The sequence below is a fragment of the Lichenostomus cassidix genome, chromosome 29 (genome assembly GCF_008360975.1).
Source record: "Lichenostomus cassidix isolate B80296 chromosome 29, HeHo_3.0, whole genome shotgun sequence".
Lineage (NCBI taxonomy): Eukaryota > Metazoa > Chordata > Aves > Passeriformes > Meliphagidae > Lichenostomus > Lichenostomus cassidix.
Genome location: NC_139509.1, coordinates 3325957 through 3347344, shown reverse-complemented (window position 1 = coordinate 3347344; position 21388 = coordinate 3325957). Strand labels below are relative to the sequence as shown.

Here is a 21388-nt window from a genome sequence, read left to right as displayed (position 1 = left end):
AGAAGTGTTTGCTGTGGGTTTAAAATGTTGGAAGCCATTCCTTGCTGCCAGGCAGACCAAACCCAGTGGATAAATTAAATTTTTGCATCTCAGGCACCTCCTGAAATGTATATAAGGAGAAGGGCTCTGCCTCAGAGGAGCTAAAGGAGATCTCCTTCTTCCAGTCCCTGCTCCTCTCGTGTTCCTCCAGTTCGCCGTCACTGCCCATCCGCCCCAGCCAGCATGAGCCGACAGTGCTACACCTCCGGCTCCATCCTGGGAAGACGAGGCTTTTCCTCGGCATCTGCCGTCTGCGGCCTGGGCAGGGCCAACAGCAGCTCGGCCTCCGTGTGCCAGCCCGTGGGACGGAGGTGTGGGATCGGTGGCTTCAGCAGCCGCAGCGTCTGTGACCTGGGCAGGGGGCAAAGGATTTCCTTCGGCGGGAGCTGCCGCAGTGGCGTCTACGGCGGTGCTGGCATTGGGCGCTGCGGTGTCGCTTACGGCGGAGGCCGCTTTGGCACTGTCGTGGGCTTTGGGAACTGTGCGAGCTTCGGGGGCCTGGGCAGCTTCAGAGGCCTGGGGGATGGCGTGGCCATGGGCAGCTATGGTGGTGGCATCGGCATCGGCCTCGGTGGAGGGAGATCCGAGGGGATTCGAGGCGTCAGCATCCACCCGGAGCTCCTCAAGCCCCTGTGCGTGGGTGTGGACCCTGAGGAGTGTCAAGTTCGGACCCATGAGAAGGAGCAGATCAAGAACCTCAACAACCAATTCGCCTGTTTCATCGACAAGGTGAGACCCCGCTTTCCCTGCCCCGCATCCCTCAGCTCCAAGGGGTCCCCAGAGACAGCACTGGGAGCTATTTATCCTGCTACCCCAGTATTTAAACATTTCTGATGGGCCACAGTGGTCCTGGCCTGGAGACTCTCTGGATTTAAGCCTTGTACCAAGTCAACACCACCACTGCTGTACCTTTGGATGGTCACCAACCTGCTAAAGAGCTCCGTCAGGAGCAGCTCCAGGGATACATAAATCCAAACCTGTGAGCGAAGAGATGGAGACACAGAAAGATAGGAAATTTTATTCCAAGTGTATAATCTGATGTTGTTCTCACAAATCTGTAAAATCCAGATGACTTCTGCATTCTTAAAATAGTTCGTGTGATGAAGGTGATGTGGAAGGATGAATTTAACTAAAATAGGGGAAACTATTTTAATTTCTCTGTCCTTCCATTCTGTGAATGAAATTATTTGGTAGCTTCCTAAAAAGACGGAATTTATCATTGTTTTCTTGGCTACTTTTAAGGGTTTTCTTGACTGTTTAGAGAGCTGTTATGGGAATGAATTTTTCAAACAGCAAAGAAAATTTGCTCTGTCTGATCTGATCTTGATTTTCCTGGAGAGTTGTTCTGCAACTGGAAAAACCAAATCCACCCAGGAGCAGCAACTCCCGCTTCTTCCCATTTGTAAAATGACTTATTCATGACCCATCAAGGTTCTAGAGAGCCCTTTAATCTAGAAGTGAAAGGCATGATAAGTATCCATGGTTTAAGTTTAAATCAGATACATCCAAATGAGGTCCTGGATGGAGCTTTTAGTGCTGAGAAAGACTTGTTCCTGCCCTGGGCCTGTCGGGAGGCTGAGGATCCGGTTCTGGGGGAGGAGGGGATGTGTCTGACTGAGCCAGCGCTGGTTGAACCCAGGCTTGGCCCCAGCAATGAGTGAAGGCACTGATGTTGCTAAGCCTGAGATTCGAGTCCTGGGTGGGACCAGTTAAGCTCAGAGAAGATGCTGGTCCCACTCAACCCTCTGAGACAGAAGCACCTGTGCATTTGCAATTCTGATTTGATTTCCACTTTTCCCTCTGGGAAGTGGAGAAACCCTGGGACAGGAGGGGGTTGCTTGACTCTCCCATCTCTTCCCTGCCCAGGTGCGGCTGCTGGAGCAGCAGAACAAGGTGCTGACCACCAAGTGGGAGCTGCTGCAGCAGTATGTCCTCCCAGCTTCCCGCAGAAACTTGGAGCCTGTGTTTGAGAACTTCATCTGCAACCTGAGGAAGCAGCTGGAGTGTGTGATGGGGGAGCGTGAGCGGCTGGAGAACGAGGAGCGCTGCCTGCGGGACCTGGTGCAGGAGTTCAAGTGCAAGTAAGTCACACCAGGGGAGCTGCAGACCCAGACACTGCCGGCCTGAGTGCTGCTCCTGAGTGTGAATCCAAGGAAATGGCACTTGGATGGACCCAAAAACTGGGGCATGGCTCAAGGCACTACAGCACTGGGCGAGTTTCCTGCACTGGGCTTCCAGTGCTGCACAGGAGATGCTGGTGATGGACTGGGAGAGGTTTTCAACCCCAGTTTCCTCAGGGAGCAGGATAGGAAACCACTTTGCCTCCTGCACAGCTCCGTGGTTTGCCATATCAAATCTCCTGCATCACCTGTGTCTGTGTCTTCCCCAGTGCCATCCATTATCACAGAACCCTCAGCCAATTTTCTTCACCCCACTCTTTACCCACATCGTGTTGGGATTCATTCTCTCTTCCCAGAGGGAATGTGGGAATTGTTTTTTTTTAATCTAAGCTGCAGATACTCCTTAATATCTCCCTGTGTGCTCTGCTAAGCCACAAACCAGGTCACTGGATCAACCTTTCCCCAGAGTTCATCATCTCAGGTGTTTTTTCTTGCTGAGGCAACACTGAGCAGGTCCAACTCACAGAATCATCATCTTGTGAAAGTTCTTCCAGGCCCCAATTACTGAGTAATGCCCTGACTGTGCTCCCCACTGCACCCGGGAGTGTCACAGGTTGCTCAAGCTCCTGACCTTCCCCTGGGGCATTTTGGCCACAGTCTCCCCATAAACACTCTTAGCAGAGTCCTGGATGCTCTGGAAAAACATCTCACAAAGCAGCAGGGCTGGAAACAGCAATCCAAGCCTCCAGCTTTGCATTTCTGGTGGTTTGGCCAGATTTTCTGTCCTCTGACTCCAGCCACCCAAACCTCTGGCATGGCTAAAACTGCTGAGTAAAGCCCAGTGATGGGGTAAGAAACTGCAATGAAGCAAAAATAATGACGAAAAATGAGGTGCAAAGTGCAATCTCATTTCCCATGGTCTGCACTGTCCCATTGGGTCATGGAGAAAGGACCCCCAGGGCTCAGCATCCCCCCGCTCCCCTTTCCTGCAGGTACGAAGATGAGATCAACAAGCGCACAGCAGCGGAGAATGAGTTTGTGGTGCTCAAGAAGGTGAGTCAGGACCAGCTGAGGGTGGCAAAACCCGGGGCATGGAGCCACTGGGAGAAGGGGGGTGGTCCTGGCACCATGGCACAGCCTAATATCCCAGAAATGAGGCAACCCAGGGAATGTGGAGGGCCTCTCTGAGGTTTTCAGCACATGCAGCCCAAACCCAGACAGTGCTAAGGGCTGGAAATACTGGGGATTCCTCCAAATCTAAGGAAAATCTGGAGTTTGCCACAGTCATTCCTTCACCTCTTTTCATTGAATTTCTGGTGTCTTTCCAGGATGTGGATTGTCTCTACCTTACCAAGGAGGAGCTGGAGGTGAGGGTGGGTCTCCTGCGGCAGCAGCTGGAGTTCCTGAAGTGCATCTATGCTGAGGTAAGAGCTCCTGGCCCTGTCTGCTCCCTGGGTGAGGCATCATCTCCTGCCTTTCCCACCTGAATCTTACACCTAAGAGTGCAGGCAAAGGTGTCCTTTCTGAAAATCCTTGAATTGCAACCCAGAACTCTATGTCTTTAGATGTATTTGGTAACAGCACTGTTGCACTCGCTTTGGGAAGGCAAAGGGGGTCTTGGTTGTCTCCTACATTGCTGCCCACAAAGCAAGGTTTCTTTTGCCTGAAAACCTCTCAAATTCTAATCCAAACCATCCCTGGGTTGGCCAAATATTTTTAGCACTTGGGGTTTTTTTACATTAATCAAAATATTTTTATGAAAACAACACTTCTGTCTAAAATTCCTCAAGTTTTTCACAAAACACACAGGGCACGCTTTGCATTTGACACTTTTTGATCTAAACCCCTCAGTGGTGGTCAGTGGGGCCCAAAGAACTCTCACCTGAGAGATTCCCAATCCAGGAAAGCATTGGCACAGCTAGGAATGCAGGAGTGAGTTGCTCCACCAGGATTCCCCACCCTTCCTTAGGGAACTGCATGCAGCCATCCCATGTTGTGCCACAAAAACAGGTCCCAGCTGCCAGGTCTTGCTGGACACGAGTCACCCAGCCGGAGAACCCCATGCTGGGAGTTCATGGGAGAACCTCCTCCAACCAGACCCCCCTTGCCAGGGCTGCTGCTAGCCTGGCTGGGGCTGGTTGAGGGAATGGGTCTGACACTCTGGTCCTGCAGGAGAGAGCTCAGCTGGACTGTCAGCTCTGTGACACCTCTGTCATCGTGCAAATGGACAACAGCCGGGACCTGGACATGGAGGGCATCATCAAAAGTGTGGAGTGCTGCTATGAGGAGATTGCCCAGAAGAGCAAGGCTGAGGTGGAAGCTTTCTACCAAACCAGGGTGAGTATTCCATAAATTTCCATGAAAGACCATTTATGACACCATTTCCGAGACTATTCCCTTCCTCCACGATGCAACTTAAAGCCATCCCACATTGTGTATGAACTGCAGTTTGCTAAAGAAAGTTGTGCCAAAAAAACCCAGACCCAGACCCAGACCCAGACCCAGACCCAGATCCAAATCCAAATCCAAATCCAAATCCAAATCCAAATCCAAATCCAAATCCAAATCCAAATCCAAAGCAACTTTAAAAGTGTGGTTTGAAACATTTTGGTACAAGCAGAACAGATCAGAGTGTTCAGAGATGTCCCCTCTGTGCACCCTGAAGAGCATCATCACTTCCCAAAGGGCAAATCATAGAACCCTAAGGCTGTAAAAGACCTGAAAAATCAGCAAGTCTAGGACTCACCCAGGACTGTCACCTTGTCCAGTCTGAGGCCTTGTCTGGGTGGTGCCCTGGGGGAACCAACCTCAGTGCAGCTCCAGAGATTTCCACCTTCCCAGAAAGGGAGGGGGCCCAGGGAAGGAGTGATTTGGGGGCATCAACATCATCCTCTTCCCATGCAACAGCTGGAGGAGCTCCACAGCAGCCGCGGCAAGTTCTGTGATGACCTGAGGAACAACCAGAGTGAGATCGCTGAGCTCAACAGGATGATCCAGAAGCTGCAGTGTGAGTCGGACAATGTGAAGAAACAGGTAGGACCAAGGGATGGATCCACCTGGGAGTGCAGCCCCTCTGTCAAAGGGCATTGTCCTATCAGCTCCCACCCTGTGGAGCTGCAAAGAACCCCCCGCCCCAGATTAGATCTCTTTTAACTTCTCTTCTGCTGTCCATGCACACAAAAATGCAGATTTATTTCTCACTTGGTAAATAGGAAGTGCGTTGGCTTTGCTGTATCAGAATCAGTGTTTGCTGGCAGGTCCCACCAAGTTGCAGCCAACAGATCCCATCCCCTTCATCCCAAATAGCTTGGCCACCACAAATCCAGCCTAAATATTGGCTCTCTGGCACTCCCTGACTGAGAAACAAGGAGTCACATGAGCAACCCTGTAGAGATAGCCCTTAATACCACACCTGGCTTCCCTCTTGCCCAGAGAAATTGTGGCTGGAAGTGACCAAGGCCAGGTTGGATGTGTTTTGGAGCAGGCTGGGCTAGTGGAAGGTGTCCCTGCCCATGGCACGTGGTGGGACTGGATGGGCTTTACTTTACTTTACTGAAGCTTTATGGGAATGTCTCCCCATGTCTGCCCCTAGATCTCAGCTCTGCAGACAGCCATCTGTGATGCTGAGCAACGGGGAGACTGTGCCCTCAAGGACGCCCGGCAGAAGCATGTTGAGCTGCAGACAGCTCTGCAGCAGGCCAAGGACAAGATGGCCTGTCTGCTCAGGGACTACCAGGAGCTGCTCAACGTCAAGCTGGCCCTGGACATTGAGATTGCCACTTACAGAACACTGCTGGAGGGAGAAGAGAGCAGGTAGGAGCAGCTCTGGCTGTACCTTGTAAGGATGGTCAGCAAAAGGCAGCAGGAGGAGAAAGGAATGCTGCACCCAGGGGTGTAGAGGGGAGCAGGGTCCCTTTGCTCTCCCCTTGGTGCAGAGGGGAGCAGGATACCTTTTCTCACACCATGGGTGCAGAGGGGAGCAGGATACCTTTTCTCACACCATGGGTGCAGAGGGGAGCAGGATACCTTTTCTCACACCACGGATGCAGAGGGGAGCAGGGTCCCTCTTCCCTCCCCGTGGGTGCAGAGGGGATCATCCTCTCAACCAAAAGGAGGATGGGATATTGGGATGACCATGGAAGTAGGGATCCAACCCTGCAGTGCTTTGGTGGGCAGTTAGAAGCACCTCACACCTCGGTGCACCTAAAGAGCCGTAGGACCTGACAGGTTTCTCAGGAGGCAGTGGCTGAGTGCCTGGGCATTTGAGGAATATGTCCCTAAATACATCTCTGAGACGTTTCTTTCCTTGACAGGATATGCACCGGCAATCCTGTGAGCGTAGGTGAGTTAATGAACCCCCCTTAATTTCCTTACAAGCCTTTCAAGCTTATAACCCTCCTTTTAAGCCGGGTTTTCGCTGCTCTGGGCGTGACTGAGCCTGTTTTCCTGCTGCAGCCGTGGTCAGCGGCGGGGGCACGGTCGGGGAGTGCCGATCCCTGTCTGGAATCGGAGGCAAATGCACCGTCAAGACCGGAGGGGCCGGCGCGGGGCTGGGCATGGTCTCGTCCTTCGGCAACGCCGGGTTCAGCACCCGCAGCGTGGATTGTGTCCCCAAGGTCGGGGCAGGGTTCGGGGCCAGGAGCGCGGTCAGCTGCGTGGGGAGGGAAGTGCTCACCGGGGTGGATGGGGTCCAGTGCGCCCCCGGCATGGGCAACTTGGGCAACCTAGGCAACCTGGGCAACCTGGGCAACGTGGTGTGCGCGGGCGTGGAGCAGTGCGGCCCAGGGCCAGTGCTCATCCCCGGGCCGCCGGGGGTCTGCGGGAACAGGTTCAGCACAGCCGTGCGTGTGGTCAGGACGACCCGGTAGAGACCGGCAGGGCGCGACACTGCAGATTTTATAATAGTCAGCATTTCTGCAATAAAACAGTATTCCCCCTCCCTCCGACAGCCACAGGGATCACACAACCATGCTCTAGCACATCGCTCTGCCTAAACCCTTTGCCTGACAAAACCCACTCTCTCTCTCAGGTCTTTCCCTGCCCCCCTCAGCCAGGTGAGATTTTCATTTCAGAGACCATTCCTGTCTCCACACATCATCTTGGCTTTTCAGTGACCCTTCCCTGCTTGACCCCTTTGCAGCAGAGACTTTCTTTCCCTAATGCAGCTATTGCAAAAGGATGAAAAATCGGTCATCCAAACTTCAGAGAGAAGCCACAATTTAATTGTCCGAGATGAAGCTGCAGCTGTAATTTGACTTCTTTAATGACACAAGAAAATCCAATTTTTCCTGTTTACGAGAGGGTTGGAATGCTTATGCAAATTGGTCCAGGTTGCTACACTGGGCTTGGTAGAGCAGATTTTAATTATGCCCCAACGAGCACCTTATATTTCTGTAGTTAAATGCATGCGTTGTTTTTCCTGTGTGTAATAGACGGAGTAAAAGCTTTTAATGTGTAAGTGAACAGAGTTATTACCCTTCGCTTACTCCAGACTTTCAGCTGTACCTTCAATAAACTCCATGCATAATTCATGCCGCACTGCCTGGGCTTTATTTCCCTCCCTGATACTGCAAATCATAGAAATTTCCTCAAACCTGAGTGTCCGAATGGGTGGAGTTTGGAGCTTCCAGAAGTTTTTGTCTGCTCTCCTTCCTGAAGCACCTTTGCATACCTTTTTTCCAGCCAATGATTAGTGTGGCCACAAGGAAGTCTGGAAAGGAGGCTATTTAACCATCTGTGGGATGTGCAGTTTGCTTGGGTTCTCTCACAGTGTCTGGGACTTCCGGAGACTGAACTAAAAGGCAGCCAGGCCCTTGTTTAAAGAAATCAGTGAGAGCCAGCTCAGGGAGCAACAGGAAAATAATCCCACACCCCACCTGTGAAGCCCTCTCATGAGAGTTGGTTGATTTTAGAAAAATGTTAAAAGCTAAGTGCAGCTTCCCAAAATACAGCACCAAGGGCTTCCTCCTCAGCCCCCACCTTCATTAAAATATGTGAACTCACACAAAAAGCAGGGTCTGGAGATGTGGCTGGACATGCCCCTCCATCATCTCTTCCACAGAGGGGAAAATCCTCTTCCACACTTTGAGGACACTTGGATTTAGGAGAAATCACATCGCCCTCTCCCTTTTCTCTGTGAGGGTCATAGAATCGTGGAATATTCTGTGTGGGAGGGGAGCCCCAAGGATCATCAAATCCAAGTTCTGGCCTGTACAGGACACCCCAAAAATCCCACCAGATGCTTGAGCATTGTCCCAATGCTCCCTGAGTTCTGCAGGGTCCCCAGTTCCCCTGGACAGTGGTGACCCACTGATGGGTCTCTACAACTTGGCTGGGAGGGTCTTGCCATGGTGACAGCTCAGCCCAGCTGGATGCACAGCTGGAATCACAGGAAAACCAACCAGCCCCGGAGCTCCTCCCTTCCCGCAGCTCCCCCGGGCCAGCAGCCCCTGAGCCAGCTCTGCTCTGCATCACCCTTGAGGAAATCCCTCTGTCCTCGCCCAGCCTGGAACAGCACAGAGTGTGGGCAGCTTCATCTGCCCATGAAAGGCTCACCAAGAACCAGGTGCTGTAATTTGTTCCCCGATGTCCCACTCAGTTTCCAAGGCTTCCCTGCTGACTCACAGCTTCTTTCCCTCGACCTCTCCAGGGCTGGAGGATGAGCTCAGCCCCTGTCCCAGATGTGGTCTATCCTTGCTGGTGGGATGGGATGAACCCACCACGGGATGAGCTCTGCCCTCTGCTGTTCTCCCAGCGTGGGGCATCCTGGTTTATTGGATGTTGATCCCTGTGATCAACAGGAAGCAGAGCACTAATTATATTTTAATAAATGCCACGGTGGCTGAGGGGTGGTGAATGCCAAGTGGGTCAGCTCTTGGTGAGAAAGCAAAACTCACTCCCCTGAAGATCTTTTTGGAAATGTTGTCTTCATCTTTCCTGCTCCGTGAACACAACTCAGGCTCCATCTCATTTCTATGTAAATACCTAGCAGAAACATCCAAACAAGAAGCTTCCACTGCCCCAACAGCTCATAATTTATGTTGATCATCTCCCTGCAAAGCAATACCTGCACACCAAACACCAGCCAGCTCCCCAGGGGACAAAAGCAGCCTGGCAGCTCTTGCATTTCTGGGAGAAAACCTTTCATCATCCCTGTCCTCAACTCCCAGCTATTGCAAAACCCACATTCGCTGCTGTGTGCTTGAAGATGTTCATGTAGATCAGGGTATTTTGGAGAGAAAAAAAGCCAGGAATGTAGGTTTGGAGCAGATGAAGGTCAAATGTGTCGCTTTGCAGAGTGTTGCTTTGGACAGACCCTTTTATAAATTGAGAGAGTCTAAACTCATGGAATCATGGAAAGGTTGGGTTAGAAGGGATCTTAAGGACCATCTCATTCTACTCCCTGGCATGGGCAGGGACACCTCCCACTGTCCCAGGCTGCTCCAAGCCCTGTCCAACCTGGCCTTGGACACTTCCTTGGATGGAGCAGCCACAGCTTCTCTGGGAAATCCATTCCAGGGCCTCACTGCCCTCACATGTATTTCTTCCATGTATTTAACTTCAATTTTCCCTCTTTCAGCTCCAACCCAGCGCTTGGCAGAGTTGATCCAAACAGATGAAAATGTTACATCTGCCTCTGGGTTTGGAGCCCCAACCCTCAGCTCCTCCACACCACAGAGCAGCCCAGGAAGGAAAGAGAGTGTTTTCCAGGCAGTCTTTCCGTCACTCACATACCCCATGGACAACGAGCCGAGGGGAAAAGAGTGTGGGAGCCTAAAGTGACAATTCCTTCTTTCTTGTTGGCAGCCCCACCTTTAATCCCATTACATTCATTCAGCTCTAATATCTGATCTGAACCCGTTCTTCAGCTTCAGGACAAGCTGCCTTTACTGGGGTCAAAGAACCATGAAGACAAAATCTCATTTTCCCATCGCACCCTGGCTTTGAATTTTATGCAAATCGTCAAGACAATGGATGCTCATGAATTTCAAGTGACATTCCAGATTCAGACCCACATTTTCCAAAAAGAAACAAGCCGACCTGCATTAACTGGGAATCATTTCTCACTGCAAAGGGAAATTCTCTTTCAATGCCCCAACTCTCCTGTTTGAGCCTGTCCGGCAGCATTTCTCCAAGGATAATCAGATATTTGGTCTTCTGTATTCAGTAGCGCCTGTTTAATTGTTCTTCCAGAGATGCCAGTGGGATTTTAGCTCCTCCTTAATGGTTTTGTAGCACTGGGGCATAGGGATGTGTTTTGAAGGGCAAGTAGAGTCCTGTCCTGTAAATACATTTAAGCTCCAGTTGTGCAGAGCGCAGGCAAAGTCACCAGGGCAGCTCCACACCAAAAACCAGCTGAGCTCTGACATGCAAAGGATAAAATACTCTCAACACTGCAGTTCCACAAAGTCTGAGATGCCAGAAAATGTCACCACACCCTGTTGAATTTGATATTTTTCCCAAGGACTCCAGGAAGTAAAATAAAGAGAATTTGTGGGAGTATTTTTCATGCTGGTTAAATCTGCTTTTGGCGGCATTTTGGATGGAAGGTTCAAAGGGCTTCAAAATAAATCAGAACTGGAGAAAGCAAGAAATGCAGGACTGGCTACATCCTAAAGCAGGCAAACGACATCGTTCCGCAGAGCTGGGCAGAGAGTTTTTCAGAAAATCTGCCTCTTTCTTTTGAAATGATTTTTAGGTCAAGATGAAAATGCATTGATCACATCATCAGCTAGCTGGAGAAACCACAACACAGTCTCTGGGTGGGATTGAGTTGTCCTCTGGAAATGGAAATATCTAGAGGAGAAGTCTAGAAAACCTGCCGCAGGCTAAATAATAAATATAAATGGGCAAAATTGGAGGTGATACTTAAATCTGGAAAAGTGAAAGAGGAAAGACATCTTTGAAAGTCATCCCAAAGAGATGGTCCCTGCACAGGGAGTGGGAACAGCAGACTGGATAAATTAGAGCCCCAAAAGGGATGTCAGGTTTCATGAACATTAAGCTGCTTACTGCCTTGAGGTGAAGAAACCCCATGAAATATTTTTGTTCAGATTTAACCACTTTTTTCTCACTGTCTTTCACTTGAGTTAGTCCAGAGGACTCTTCAGTGATCTCTCTGTTGATCTGCTTCATCTTTTAAGTAGAATCGGGGCACCCAAGATGTTATTTCTGGTTTTACAATGTTTTAAATTTATTTTCTTTCACTTCACAGTGAGTGAATTACAGAATCATGGAATCCCAGAATGGTTTGGGTTGGAAGGGATCTCAAAGACCATCTCATTCCACCCTGCCATGGGCAGGGACACCTTGCACTAGCCCAGCTTGCTCCAAGCCCTGTCCAACCCGGCCTTGGACCCTTCCAGGAATAGGAGAAATAATACAAAATAAAATAACCCATCTCTGCAAGGATACAGAGGCTTTGCATCAGGCTGAGGTCTTCCTGCCAGAAATCCAGGCGTTAGATAACTCTTCCAGCTGAGTGGATCCAGCCCCAGGAGGTGTGTTTGGGTGCAATCAGGGTTTAACAAGTCTCAGAGAGACAGCTGCCTTCTGGCACGTCAAAACCATGAAGGCACTAAATTGATCACTGGACTTCCATGCAACCAAGCCCAGATCCCTGGGGGATAAAAGGGGCACCCGCATTCCCTTCCATCAGAGAGCTGCTGAGTCTCTCTGGCTGTGCAGGGCCCTTCTCTGCTGCCGTGATGAACCGGACGCTCAGCATGAGGGCAGGAGGTGGAGGCCGATCCTACAGCGCTGCCTCGGCCATAATTCCAAGCAGCAACAGGGCTGGCTTTAGCTCTGTGTCTGTGACACGGCCAGGAGGAGGCGGAGGTGGCTGTGGGAGGCTCATCGGAGGAGGTGGCGGCGGTGGTTCTGGTGTTGGTGGAGGTTTTGGCAGCAGGAGCCTCTACAACCTTGGTGGTAGCAAGAGGATTTCCATCGGGGTTGGAAGCAGCTTCCGAGCTGCTTTTGGAAGTGGAGCTGCTGGTGGCTCTGGCCTGGGAGGTGGTGGCGTTGGGCTTGGTGGCTCTGGAGTTGGTGGTGGGCTTGGGTTGGGGCTTGGTGGTGGAGGAGGAGGATTTGGTGGCGGCGGAGCTGGTGGTGGCCTTGGGCTAGGGCTTGGTGGCGGAGGTGGTGGATTTGGCTTTGGTGGAGGTGCTGGCGGGCTTGGCTTTGGTGGTGGGCATGGAGGTGGTGGAGGGTTTGGCTTTGGTGGACTGGGGGGGCTGGGAGGGTTCCCTGGGGGGCTGGGTGGTGGCAGGAACCCACCAGGATTTGCTGGTGGCCCGTCTGGAGTGGGTACAATCCAAGAAGTGACTGTCAACCAGAGTCTCCTGGCACCGCTGAACCTGGAGATAGATCCAAACATCCAGCAGGTGCGGAAAGATGAGAAGGAGCAAATCAAGACCCTCAACAACAAATTTGCTTCTTTCATTGACAAGGTGAGACTTCATCAGGTGCTGTGAATCTGTGGTAGAGGGGAAGTGAGAGTCTTTTAGGTACAAAAATATGACTTCAGAGATCTCCAGTCCTTCACCCATTTCCTACCTGCATGTCTTTGTTAACTCTCTCAAACAATAATGTCCTTCTGAGCAGTTCCAGGGGAGAAAACAAGGCAAGAAACTTGTAATAATGGGATTAGATCCAGGTTTTGTGTCTGAGAAATAACACAGATTATTTGAAATGGAATAAGTCAGTTTTGGGTCCAGGTCTAGTGGCTCAACCCAACTCTCTCTCCAGGCAAGCACAGCAGATGTGTTGGCCCTTGTTGTTTATTTTGTGCAAGATAAAACCCTTTTTTTATTGACTCAATGGACTCAACTACTTAAGTCCTTCCTTGGCTTTTAATTGGATGTGTTGTATGTGTGAGCAGAAGGAAAGGCAATTAAGTCTTTTAGCATTAGTACTCAGACCTTGGCTTTAACAAAGGAAGATAAATATCTTACAAAGAAAGAAACCCAAGAGGCTGTGAAAGAAGTCTGGTGAAGAAAGAGCTGAACCCAAGTTTTCTCTACCATTGCTCATTGGCTTCCTAAATTAAATTGCCTCTGAAGAGAACTGTCCACTGAGGGTAGATTTACTCAGCTGCACGTTGGGCTAACACAGCCCTGGATAATCCAGAGGATATTCCCAGTTTGGAAGCTGTTAGTTTGGGAATCCCTTGGCTCCTGCCGTGCATCACTCGCTGTTACTGAATATTGGCTGTCAGGTCACAGGTATCTTCTGCCTAAGCCTCTTCTGTTTCCCAACGCTCAGGTTCGCTTCCTGGAGCAGCAGAACAAGGTGCTGGAGACCAAATGGACCCTCCTGCAGGAGCAGGGCCAAAAAAACAACTCTGGCAAGAGCAACCTGGACCCACTGTTCGAGGCCTACATCAACAACCTGCGGCGGCAGTTGGCCAACCTGCTCAATGAGCGAGGACGCATGGATGGGGAGCTGAAGAACATGCAGGACCTCGTGGAGGACTTCAAGAACAAGTGAGTGTGAAACGTGGTGTAAATGGTTCAGCTGAACATTGAGCAGCAGGAGTTTTCACCCAGAGGGTGGTTGGGCAGTGCCCAGGCTCATGGCCCCATGGCTACCAGAGCTCCAGGAGTGTTTGGCAATGCTCTCGGGCACAGGATGAGATTGGTGGGGTATCTGTGGGGGCTAGGAGTTGGACTCAATGATCCTGATGGGTCTCTTCCATCTCAGCTGAATTTGTGATTATATAATTCCATAATTCTATGATTCTGTGATTCTATAATTCTGTAATTCTATAGTTCTGTGATTCTGTAGTTCTATAATTCTATGATTCTATGACTGATCTGTGATTCTATAATTCTATGATTCTATGATTCACCTCAAAAATTTCAATTTCTGAAAGGCAAACATCCAGCCTGAAGTATTAATGGAAATTTCTCTAAGAAAGGGGATAAAGTATCTCCAGTTTGTGCTCCAACCCATAACATAGAACATCATCAATCACCTCCAACACCCCCTGCTCAGATGTATCTCTCCCTGCAGGACCCATTTTCCTCAACAGTACCAAAAAGAGTCCATCAACATTTTTCCCATCAAAAAATGGAGACTCAGCCAGGACACAGCACCTTGTGATGGCTCTTGCAAAGGAAAGCACCTTTACCCTCCTAGTTCTGTCTGCATTAAGTCAAAAATGTCTTTTCAGCCCTTTGAGAAATGGGAATCTCACACATTTGAGCTGGCCAGGTCCCAGGAGTGTGATTTGGAGATGCCACCCTCAGTCCAGATCACCTTGCAGTCCTACCTGGACACCTGTTCTGCTTCCCAAGGTCTGATCCAGCACCTCTTTCCCTTTATCCCTGCAGATATGAAGAGGAAATCAACCGGCGCACAGCAGCAGAGAACGAATTTGTGGTGCTCAAGAAGGTGGGTGAGGCAGGAGTTGTTGCAGATGCTGAGCCAACCCCAACCATTGCCTGGACTGGGAATGTCCTGAGGGATGGGAGACCTCATGGAGCTGCATCCTCATCCTTTAGAAGGATTTTAAATCACCCTTTGTTCATGATACTGGGGGAAAGGAATGGAGGGGCTTGGAGGGGGAAAACAAAATCTCTTCCCATTCCTATCCCACAACACACACAGGTGGCAAAACAGACCACACAGAGACAAAGGGGATCAGTTGTGCTGGGAGTCCCTGGTACCAAGGCCAAAGAGCCAAGACCTCCCTCCTAATCCACTTCCAAATTACACACAGCACTTTTCTGGGGCAAGAGATGCCCTCTTGCTGCTCTTCGAGTGGGATGTGCCAAGCACAGCTGCTCCACCATGCAGTAGGGAAGGGGACAGCCTCATCTCCAGGCTTGGCTGGTTCTCGGCTGTGCCAAGGAACTTCTTACTGGCTGAGAAGAAGATCCAGGTGTCCCCATGGCTGCTCTTTTCCAGGACGTGGATGCTGCTTACATGAACAAGGTGGAGCTGGAGGCCAAAGTGGATGCCCTGAGTGATGAACTCAATTTTCTTCGGGCCCTCTACGAGGCGGTACAGACAAATCCCTGATTCCTGTCCTGCTGTTGTCCTTGGCTGGGGACTGCCACCAGTCTGGGGGTTGGGAGAGGTAAGAGCAGCTCCCATGTGCTTCCCACAGGAGCTGGCCCAGCTCAGTGCCCAGGTGTCTGACACTGCCGTCATCCTGTCCATGGACAACAACCGGGACCTGGACCTGAGCAGCATCATCGCCGAGGTCAAAGCTCAGTACGAGGACATTGCCAACCGGAGCCGCGCCGAGGCTGAGGCTTGGTACCAAACCAAGGTGAGCCCATCATTGCCACAGAAAATCCCTGCTGTCCCTAAGAAGGCTGTTTGAGCCACGCCTTGTCCAGCCAGACACCTCAGACTGTTCAGATTCCATCTTCCTTTTCACCTCAGTTCGAGGAGCTGCAGGCCACGGCTGGGAAACACGGTGATGACCTGCGCAATACAAAGGGCGAAATCTCAGAGCTCAACCGGCTCATCCAGAGGATCCGCTCTGAGATAGAGAACACCAGGAACCAGGTAGGAATGGCAAAAGGAGCCTGCAGAGCCCAATTCTGTTGTCCCTCAACACTGCAGCTCAGCTTTGCTGATTGGGGACTTTTGCAGCCTCATTGAAGGTGTTGAATTCCCTCCTGGAAAGGAGTCTACACCGTAAAATTTAACTATTAAGTGGTTCTTCCCAGCCTGGCATTTCAACTCCAGCCGTGTTAACTCAGCTGGAACATTTTCCATGAATGCCCTGGCCAGAATGGGTTTCTTCCTTGGGTGACTCTCACTCAAAGGGAAAAGCAGCCTTCAAGCCCCCAGTCCCTTGCAGTGTGCCACCATACAGACGGCCATCGGAGACTCTGAGGAGCGCGGGGAGATGGCCCTCAAGGATGCCAAGGCAAAGATGATTGATCTGGAAGATGCCCTGCAGAAAGCCAAGGCTGACATGGCACGGCAGCTCCGGGAATACCAGGAGCTCATGAATGTCAAGCTGGCCCTGGACATCGAGATTGCAACCTACAGGAAGCTGCTGGAGGGCGAGGAGAGCAGGTGGGAGCAAAAGCATTGTGGGAATAATAGTGACTCTCACTTTTCCCATCAGAGGTTGGTTCCTTTGCCTGTCTCCATAATTTTCCTCTAATCTCCTCTAATCCCCCAACAGGCTCAGCGGGGAGGGACTGAACCCCATCAGCTACTGTAAGTATCACAATTTTGTATCCCAAAGTCTGGCTTTGGGAACGGGGCATGGGAGAAACCTTGGGAAAAGGGAATTTCCCCAGATAAGACTTTTGGAGCCCTCCACTGATGTTAGAGGCTTGTGCAGGGGATGGAAGTTGGGTTCAACACCTGTGAATCAAGGTCCTGACAATAATGTTTCCTGGAACTGGGTGACTCTCCAGAGAAGCTGTGGCTGCCCCATCCCTGGAAGTGTCCAAGGCCACGTTGGATGGGGCTTGGAGCAGCCTGGGATAGTGAAAGGTGTCCCTGCCCATGGCAGGGAGTGGGATGGGATGACATTCATGGCCCCTTCCAGCCCAGCCCATCCCATGATTCCATGACTGCCAAGCAGATGTGCAACCCTCGGGTTGATTTTCCTTGCAGCAGTCATCAGCTCCAGCTCTGGCATGGCTGGTGGAGGAGGATTTGGTGGACTGAGCCTGAGTGGAGGAGGTGGCGGAAGTGGTTTTGGCCTTGGAGGTGGTGGAAGCAGCTTTGGTCTTGGAGGAGGTGTTGGAAGCGGTTTTGGCCTTGGAGGAGGCGGCGGGAGCAGTTTCGGTCTTGGAGCAGGAGGAGGAGGAGGAGGAGGAGGAGGAGGCTACAGCTTTGGAAGTGGCGGAGGACTTGGACTCGGGGCTGGAGGTGGTCTTGGAGGCGGATTTGGAGGAGGGAGTGGCCTGGGCACTGCCAGTGGCCATGGCCATGCTGGAGGTGGCAGCAGCACCCTGAGCACCAGTGGAGGGAATTTCAGCTCTGGAAGTGCAAAAGGCACCAACCCAGGTGTGAAAATCGTCTCCAAAACCTCTTCCAGCAAAAAGAGCATAAAAAGCCAAAGCCTGAAGAATGCCATGGAGCCTGAGTAAAGCCAAGCCCAAGATCCTCTCGTGGTTCCTGCGTTCCTCCTTCCCCATTCTTACCCATCTCCACCCCTCCAGCTGCCTCTGCCCTGCTTCTGCTCTGCTTTTCTCACGCATTTGGATCTCAGGCCAAGAAAAGAAGCAGGATACATGAAAACCAGAGCCCTCCAAGTCCCTGAAATGGGAGTAAAAGGGAAAACACAGGCCTAAGTGATTGTTCTGAATGGAGAATTGGTTTGGTTTTCCATTTGTTTAATTTTAATAAGGCCAAGCAGTTTGTTTGTGATTATGGCCACCCAGAGCCATCAGCTAAAACAGAACAAATAGCAGGGAAGGTTTTAGCTCAGTTCTGACCCCCAGAAACCCAGGGATGGGCTGGGAATGTGTGTTTAGCTCATCCTGCTTTGCCTTCACTGCTGGGATGAGCCCAGCTCACTCCTTCACAGGAGCAGCTTATCTTTGTCAGAACCCTAGGTTATTTTTCTGCTGTGTAGAAATAGCCCTGGAGGCTTCTCAAAGATCCCAGGCAGTGGCTTGTAAAACCCCTCTTAAAATATCCTTCATTTGAGTCACTCTGGTGAGATGGAAAATCCCTCTTTCCTCCATTCACAGCCAAGTTTTGAAAGATACAATTCTTCCAGATATTGCCAAGTTTTGCTGCTGAATCTGCTCAGGCACTAGAGCTTGACCAGTGGCTCAGTGTTAATATTCAAGCAGCAGCCTGAGATCCCTCCACCCACAGATGAAAGTTCAATGTGCCATCAGCTTATCAAAAAGCTTTTCCCAAACCACTCTCCCATTCCTGCCCTTCCTCTTCTTAAATGAGGGGCACCTTACACATAACCTCGGGGGATGTTTTTGTCCGAGGATTCACCAGTGATTGATCCAAAACCATGGAAAAGGGCTTGTTTTCTAAATTAAAGGACTTCTAAATTCTAAATAATGCCCGAGACAACGAGTCCTTGAAAAGCAAGATCAGTATTTGCAGTTAAATGCGGTTTCTGTCCTGTCCCATACATGGTTTTCCTGGAATGTCTTAAAAAATTCCCAAATTCTCCGGAAGTCCAAGTGTTGCTGTCTTTCCCCATGGCCTTGGTCGCAGCAGGTGGGGAAAGTCTGAGACTGTGAAAATCACACTGGAAAAGCTGCCTGAAGGGCCATGTCCACTGCTTCTGGGGGAATTCCAGCATCTCCATTCTGTGTGGGTTCGTCTGCCAAAAGAAAGACCTTTGGGAAGTTGGAAAGAGCAGCCAGTTCCAGCCCAGTGGATGGGAAACGAGTCAGTCAAGAGCAGGATCCCAAAGGAACTCCAGCGTCCCAAATTGATTTTCCCCTTTTCTGGTGGAATTCACCCCTCTAGCCTTCCACAGCATCTTTTTATTCTTGGAAAGCACCATTAAAAAAGAAAATTGCAGCTTTTTATACTTCCATAATAGTGATGCAACTCCACGTTTTCCTTCCTCTCTCTTTTTGGAACGTGTCCAATAAAACCGGATTGTAATTTATTTGTTCTTTTTATTTATCTGTTTATTCTAAACCAGAACCAGCAATGCAAAATATTCCCACCCTTCATCAGAATGAGCTGGAGGCATATTTGCTTTACTTTCAGGGAAAAGCTTTGAGATTCTGATTAAATTAGAACCAAAACCTTGAAATTGGTTGTCCCAAAATAAATTGAAGAATTGGAGAAAACTGGAGGAGGACGAGGAGGAAGAGGAGGAAGAGGAGGAAGAGGAGGGTGGAGGTTTATCCATAAATGACAAGATAATTAATCACCATTCATTTCTTAACTCATTGGGGTTAATCCAAAAGCTTTTCTTCCATGGAAGGGAGGGTTTGGCACAGCCAAGCAAAACCTCAGGATTTAATTTTTGCTTTCTTAAAAAGCCAGAACAAACCCAAGTGTCTGCAGGGCTCTGGGGGAGGCTTTATCTGGAAGATCTGGGTTGGGGATGGGTTTCGGTGCTGGAGCACAACAACAGCACTGATGCAGATATTTCGGTTGGTCATTGCAAAAGGAGAATAAAACTGAGAATAAGTGGAGAAAAAACCCTCAGCCAAACATTATTGCAACGCCCTCATTGAATTTCAAAGGCTCAGATGCTTTGCTCGGCCCTGACCTCGAACATCCTGGCCCTGCATAACTCCAGGCAGAACTCGGGAAGGCGCAGGAACACGGGAAGGAGCAGGAACACGGGAAGGAGCAGGAACACACATGCCGGCGTGTCCCGGCGAGTTCAGAGGAGATGCTTCAGCAAAATCTTGCTCAAATCCAGGTGCACCAAAACATGGGAACATCTCATCCCCTTTGCCCATGAAATCAAAGGAGCCGCAGTGAAAGATGAAATCTGGGGACAAAACCCGATGCAGAATCCCAGAATCAGAGAATCCCAGAATAGCTGTGGTTGGAAGAGCCCTCTGGAGCTCATACAGTCCAACCCCCTGCCCAGGCAGGGACACCTGGAGCACTGACACCTGGATGGCACCCAGGTGGGTTTGGAATGTCTCCAGAGAGGGACAATCCATGCATTCCCTGGGCAGCTGTTCCATGGCTCTGCCACCTCCATGGAAAGAAGTTCTACCTCATGATGGGGCGGAATTTCTCCCGTTCCAGTTTATGGCAATGACTTCTTCCTGTCCAGGGTGGTGGTGGAGTCACCATCCCTAGGGGTGTCCAGGGAAGGACTGGAAGTGGCACTTACTGCTCTGGGCTGGTGACAAGGTGGGGATTGGGCACAGATTGGACTCGATGCTCCTGGAGGGCTTTTCCCACCCCAAGGATTCTGGGATCCTTGTGCTGTCACTGGGCACCACTGAACAGAGTCTGGCACCATCCTCTTGCCACCCCTTGGAGATGTTCACATGGGCTGATGAGAGCTCCTCTCAAATGAGATTTTTGTATGGATATTTAGATATTCCTATGATTGTTGGGATCACCTCTCAGTCCCCTCTTCTCCAGACTGACCAGGCGCAGCTCCTACCATTTCTCCTTATCAAAGAGATGCTCCAGACCACTCATCATCTTTGTGGCTTCCACTGGACCCTCTCAAGGAGCTCCTTGTCATTCTGGAGCTGTGGAGACCAGAGTAGAACACAACCCTCCAGACTTGGCCCCACCAGGGCCAAATAGAGGGACAGGATCCCCTCCCTGACCAGCTGGCCATGCTCTTCCTGAGGCATCCCAGGATTCCGTCAGCCTCCTGACCCCAGGGACACACTGCTGGCTTGTGGTCACCCTGTCATCCACCAAGATTCCTCAGTCCCTGCAGTCCAGAGGATGTTGCAGAACCAAAAAAAGTGAAGGTTAAAAATAAACTGTGAGTCACCTTGATTTCTGACCTCGCTAAATTGTGCAGGTGGGGTGTGAGGATTTAAGGCAGCTAATGACAACCCAGCCTGAACCAACCTGGAGAGTTAACATCTTTATTCCAGCACCTGCTGAAAAAGGAGCAAATAGGAGCCCCAAAGTGGAGTTCAGAGGCAGCTGATCTCCTGCAAACAGGATCCCTGTTCTTCCCCTTCCTCCACAGTGCCCTCATCCCCAAACGACTCCCCATGACATGTCCTGCCTCTCCACAGGGAACCATCCCACTTGAGGGGACAGCACCGCCCCCCTGCAGCCCTGAGTGCCTTCACAGGGACATTGCATGGGAGTGACACAAACTAAGAAAGGAAAGTGTGAGGGACTGAGAGATTCAGTGAGAATTTTCCTTGTTTTGGTGCCTAAACCGTCATTTGCTTTTCTCTTCCAAATCCTTTGTAATATTCCACTTAATTGCCATTGTCTGCAGCAACAGGCTTTCCTAGAAGAGCTGGGGAGGTAATGACTCCCTTCCACACAAATCCTTTCCCTCTGCTTTAATTAAAACCTGTGCTCCTGTTCCCAGGTGTGACTTTGCATAAACGATTTGGGAGTCAAAGGCATGTTCCCTGCCTGGCCTCCATCCACAGACTCCTGGCACAGTTGTGCCACTTCACATGGGCAGGCGTAGAAAAGCAAATCTCCATGGATCTGCCATGCTTGGAACAGAGTTTATTAATTTTCAGTATCGCTGTGTTTATTTGCAGCACCCAGAGGTCTCATGGCTGAGGTTCCTGCTGCTGTGAAATTGGGGGTTATTGGGTTTGGATGGAGCGTGGGGTGAAGTTTTCCCAGTAAAACTCTGC

At 50.5% G+C, this 21388-nt stretch overlaps 2 protein-coding genes and 1 long non-coding RNA gene across 3 annotated transcripts in view; all 3 read left to right on the top strand.

Moving 5' to 3' along the window:
- Positions 1-197: 197 nt before the first annotated feature.
- On the top strand, positions 198-7663 carry LOC146425984 (keratin, type II cytoskeletal 4-like). The gene is made up of 9 exons (XM_085041155.1): positions 198-768; positions 1906-2120; positions 3152-3212; positions 3488-3583; positions 4332-4496; positions 5067-5192; positions 5752-5972; positions 6473-6501; positions 6615-7663. Exons 1-9 carry the CDS (start codon positions 223-225, stop codon positions 7025-7027), a joined length of 1872 nt encoding a protein of 623 aa, XP_084897281.1. The 5' UTR covers positions 198-222; the 3' UTR covers positions 7028-7663.
- A 1916-nt stretch (positions 7664-9579) lies between these two features.
- Positions 9580-21388, top strand: part of LOC146425977 (uncharacterized) — a 100117-nt gene continuing 88308 nt past the window's right edge. Inside the window, exon 1 of the long non-coding RNA XR_014846349.1 lies at positions 9580-9696. This is a non-coding gene — a long non-coding RNA (uncharacterized LOC146425977). The remainder of the gene's footprint in view (positions 9697-21388) is intronic.
- On the top strand, positions 11867-17093 carry LOC146425983 (keratin, type II cytoskeletal cochleal-like). Its single transcript, XM_085041075.1, has 12 exons — positions 11867-12152; positions 12282-12359; positions 12462-12607; positions 13422-13642; positions 14492-14552; positions 15069-15164; positions 15271-15435; positions 15552-15677; positions 15991-16196; positions 16309-16343; positions 16749-16817; positions 16885-17093. Exons 1-12 carry the CDS (start codon positions 11867-11869, stop codon positions 17091-17093), a joined length of 1698 nt encoding a protein of 565 aa, XP_084897201.1.

What these genes read in the sequence shown, in the direction of transcription:
- LOC146425984 (XM_085041155.1), top strand. Translation starts at nt 223, where the DNA reads ATGAGCCGACAGTGCTACACCTCCGGCTCCATCCTGGGAAGACGAGGC. An exon ending in TGAAGTGCATCTATGCTGAG is followed by an intron (nt 3,584 to 4,331) that starts GTAAGAGCTCCT and finishes CTGGTCCTGCAG; the next exon opens with GAGAGAGCTCAGCTGGACTG. An exon ending in CGGCAATCCTGTGAGCGTAG is followed by an intron (nt 6,502 to 6,614) that starts GTGAGTTAATGA and finishes TTCCTGCTGCAG; the next exon opens with CCGTGGTCAGCGGCGGGGGC.
- LOC146425983 (XM_085041075.1), top strand. Translation starts at nt 11,867, where the DNA reads ATGAACCGGACGCTCAGCATGAGGGCAGGAGGTGGAGGCCGATCCTAC. An exon ending in ACTGAACCCCATCAGCTACT is followed by an intron (nt 16,344 to 16,748) that starts GTAAGTATCACA and finishes TTTTCCTTGCAG; the next exon opens with CAGTCATCAGCTCCAGCTCT. An exon ending in ACTGAGCCTGAGTGGAGGAG is followed by an intron (nt 16,818 to 16,884) that starts GTGGCGGAAGTG and finishes AGGTGTTGGAAG; the next exon opens with CGGTTTTGGCCTTGGAGGAG.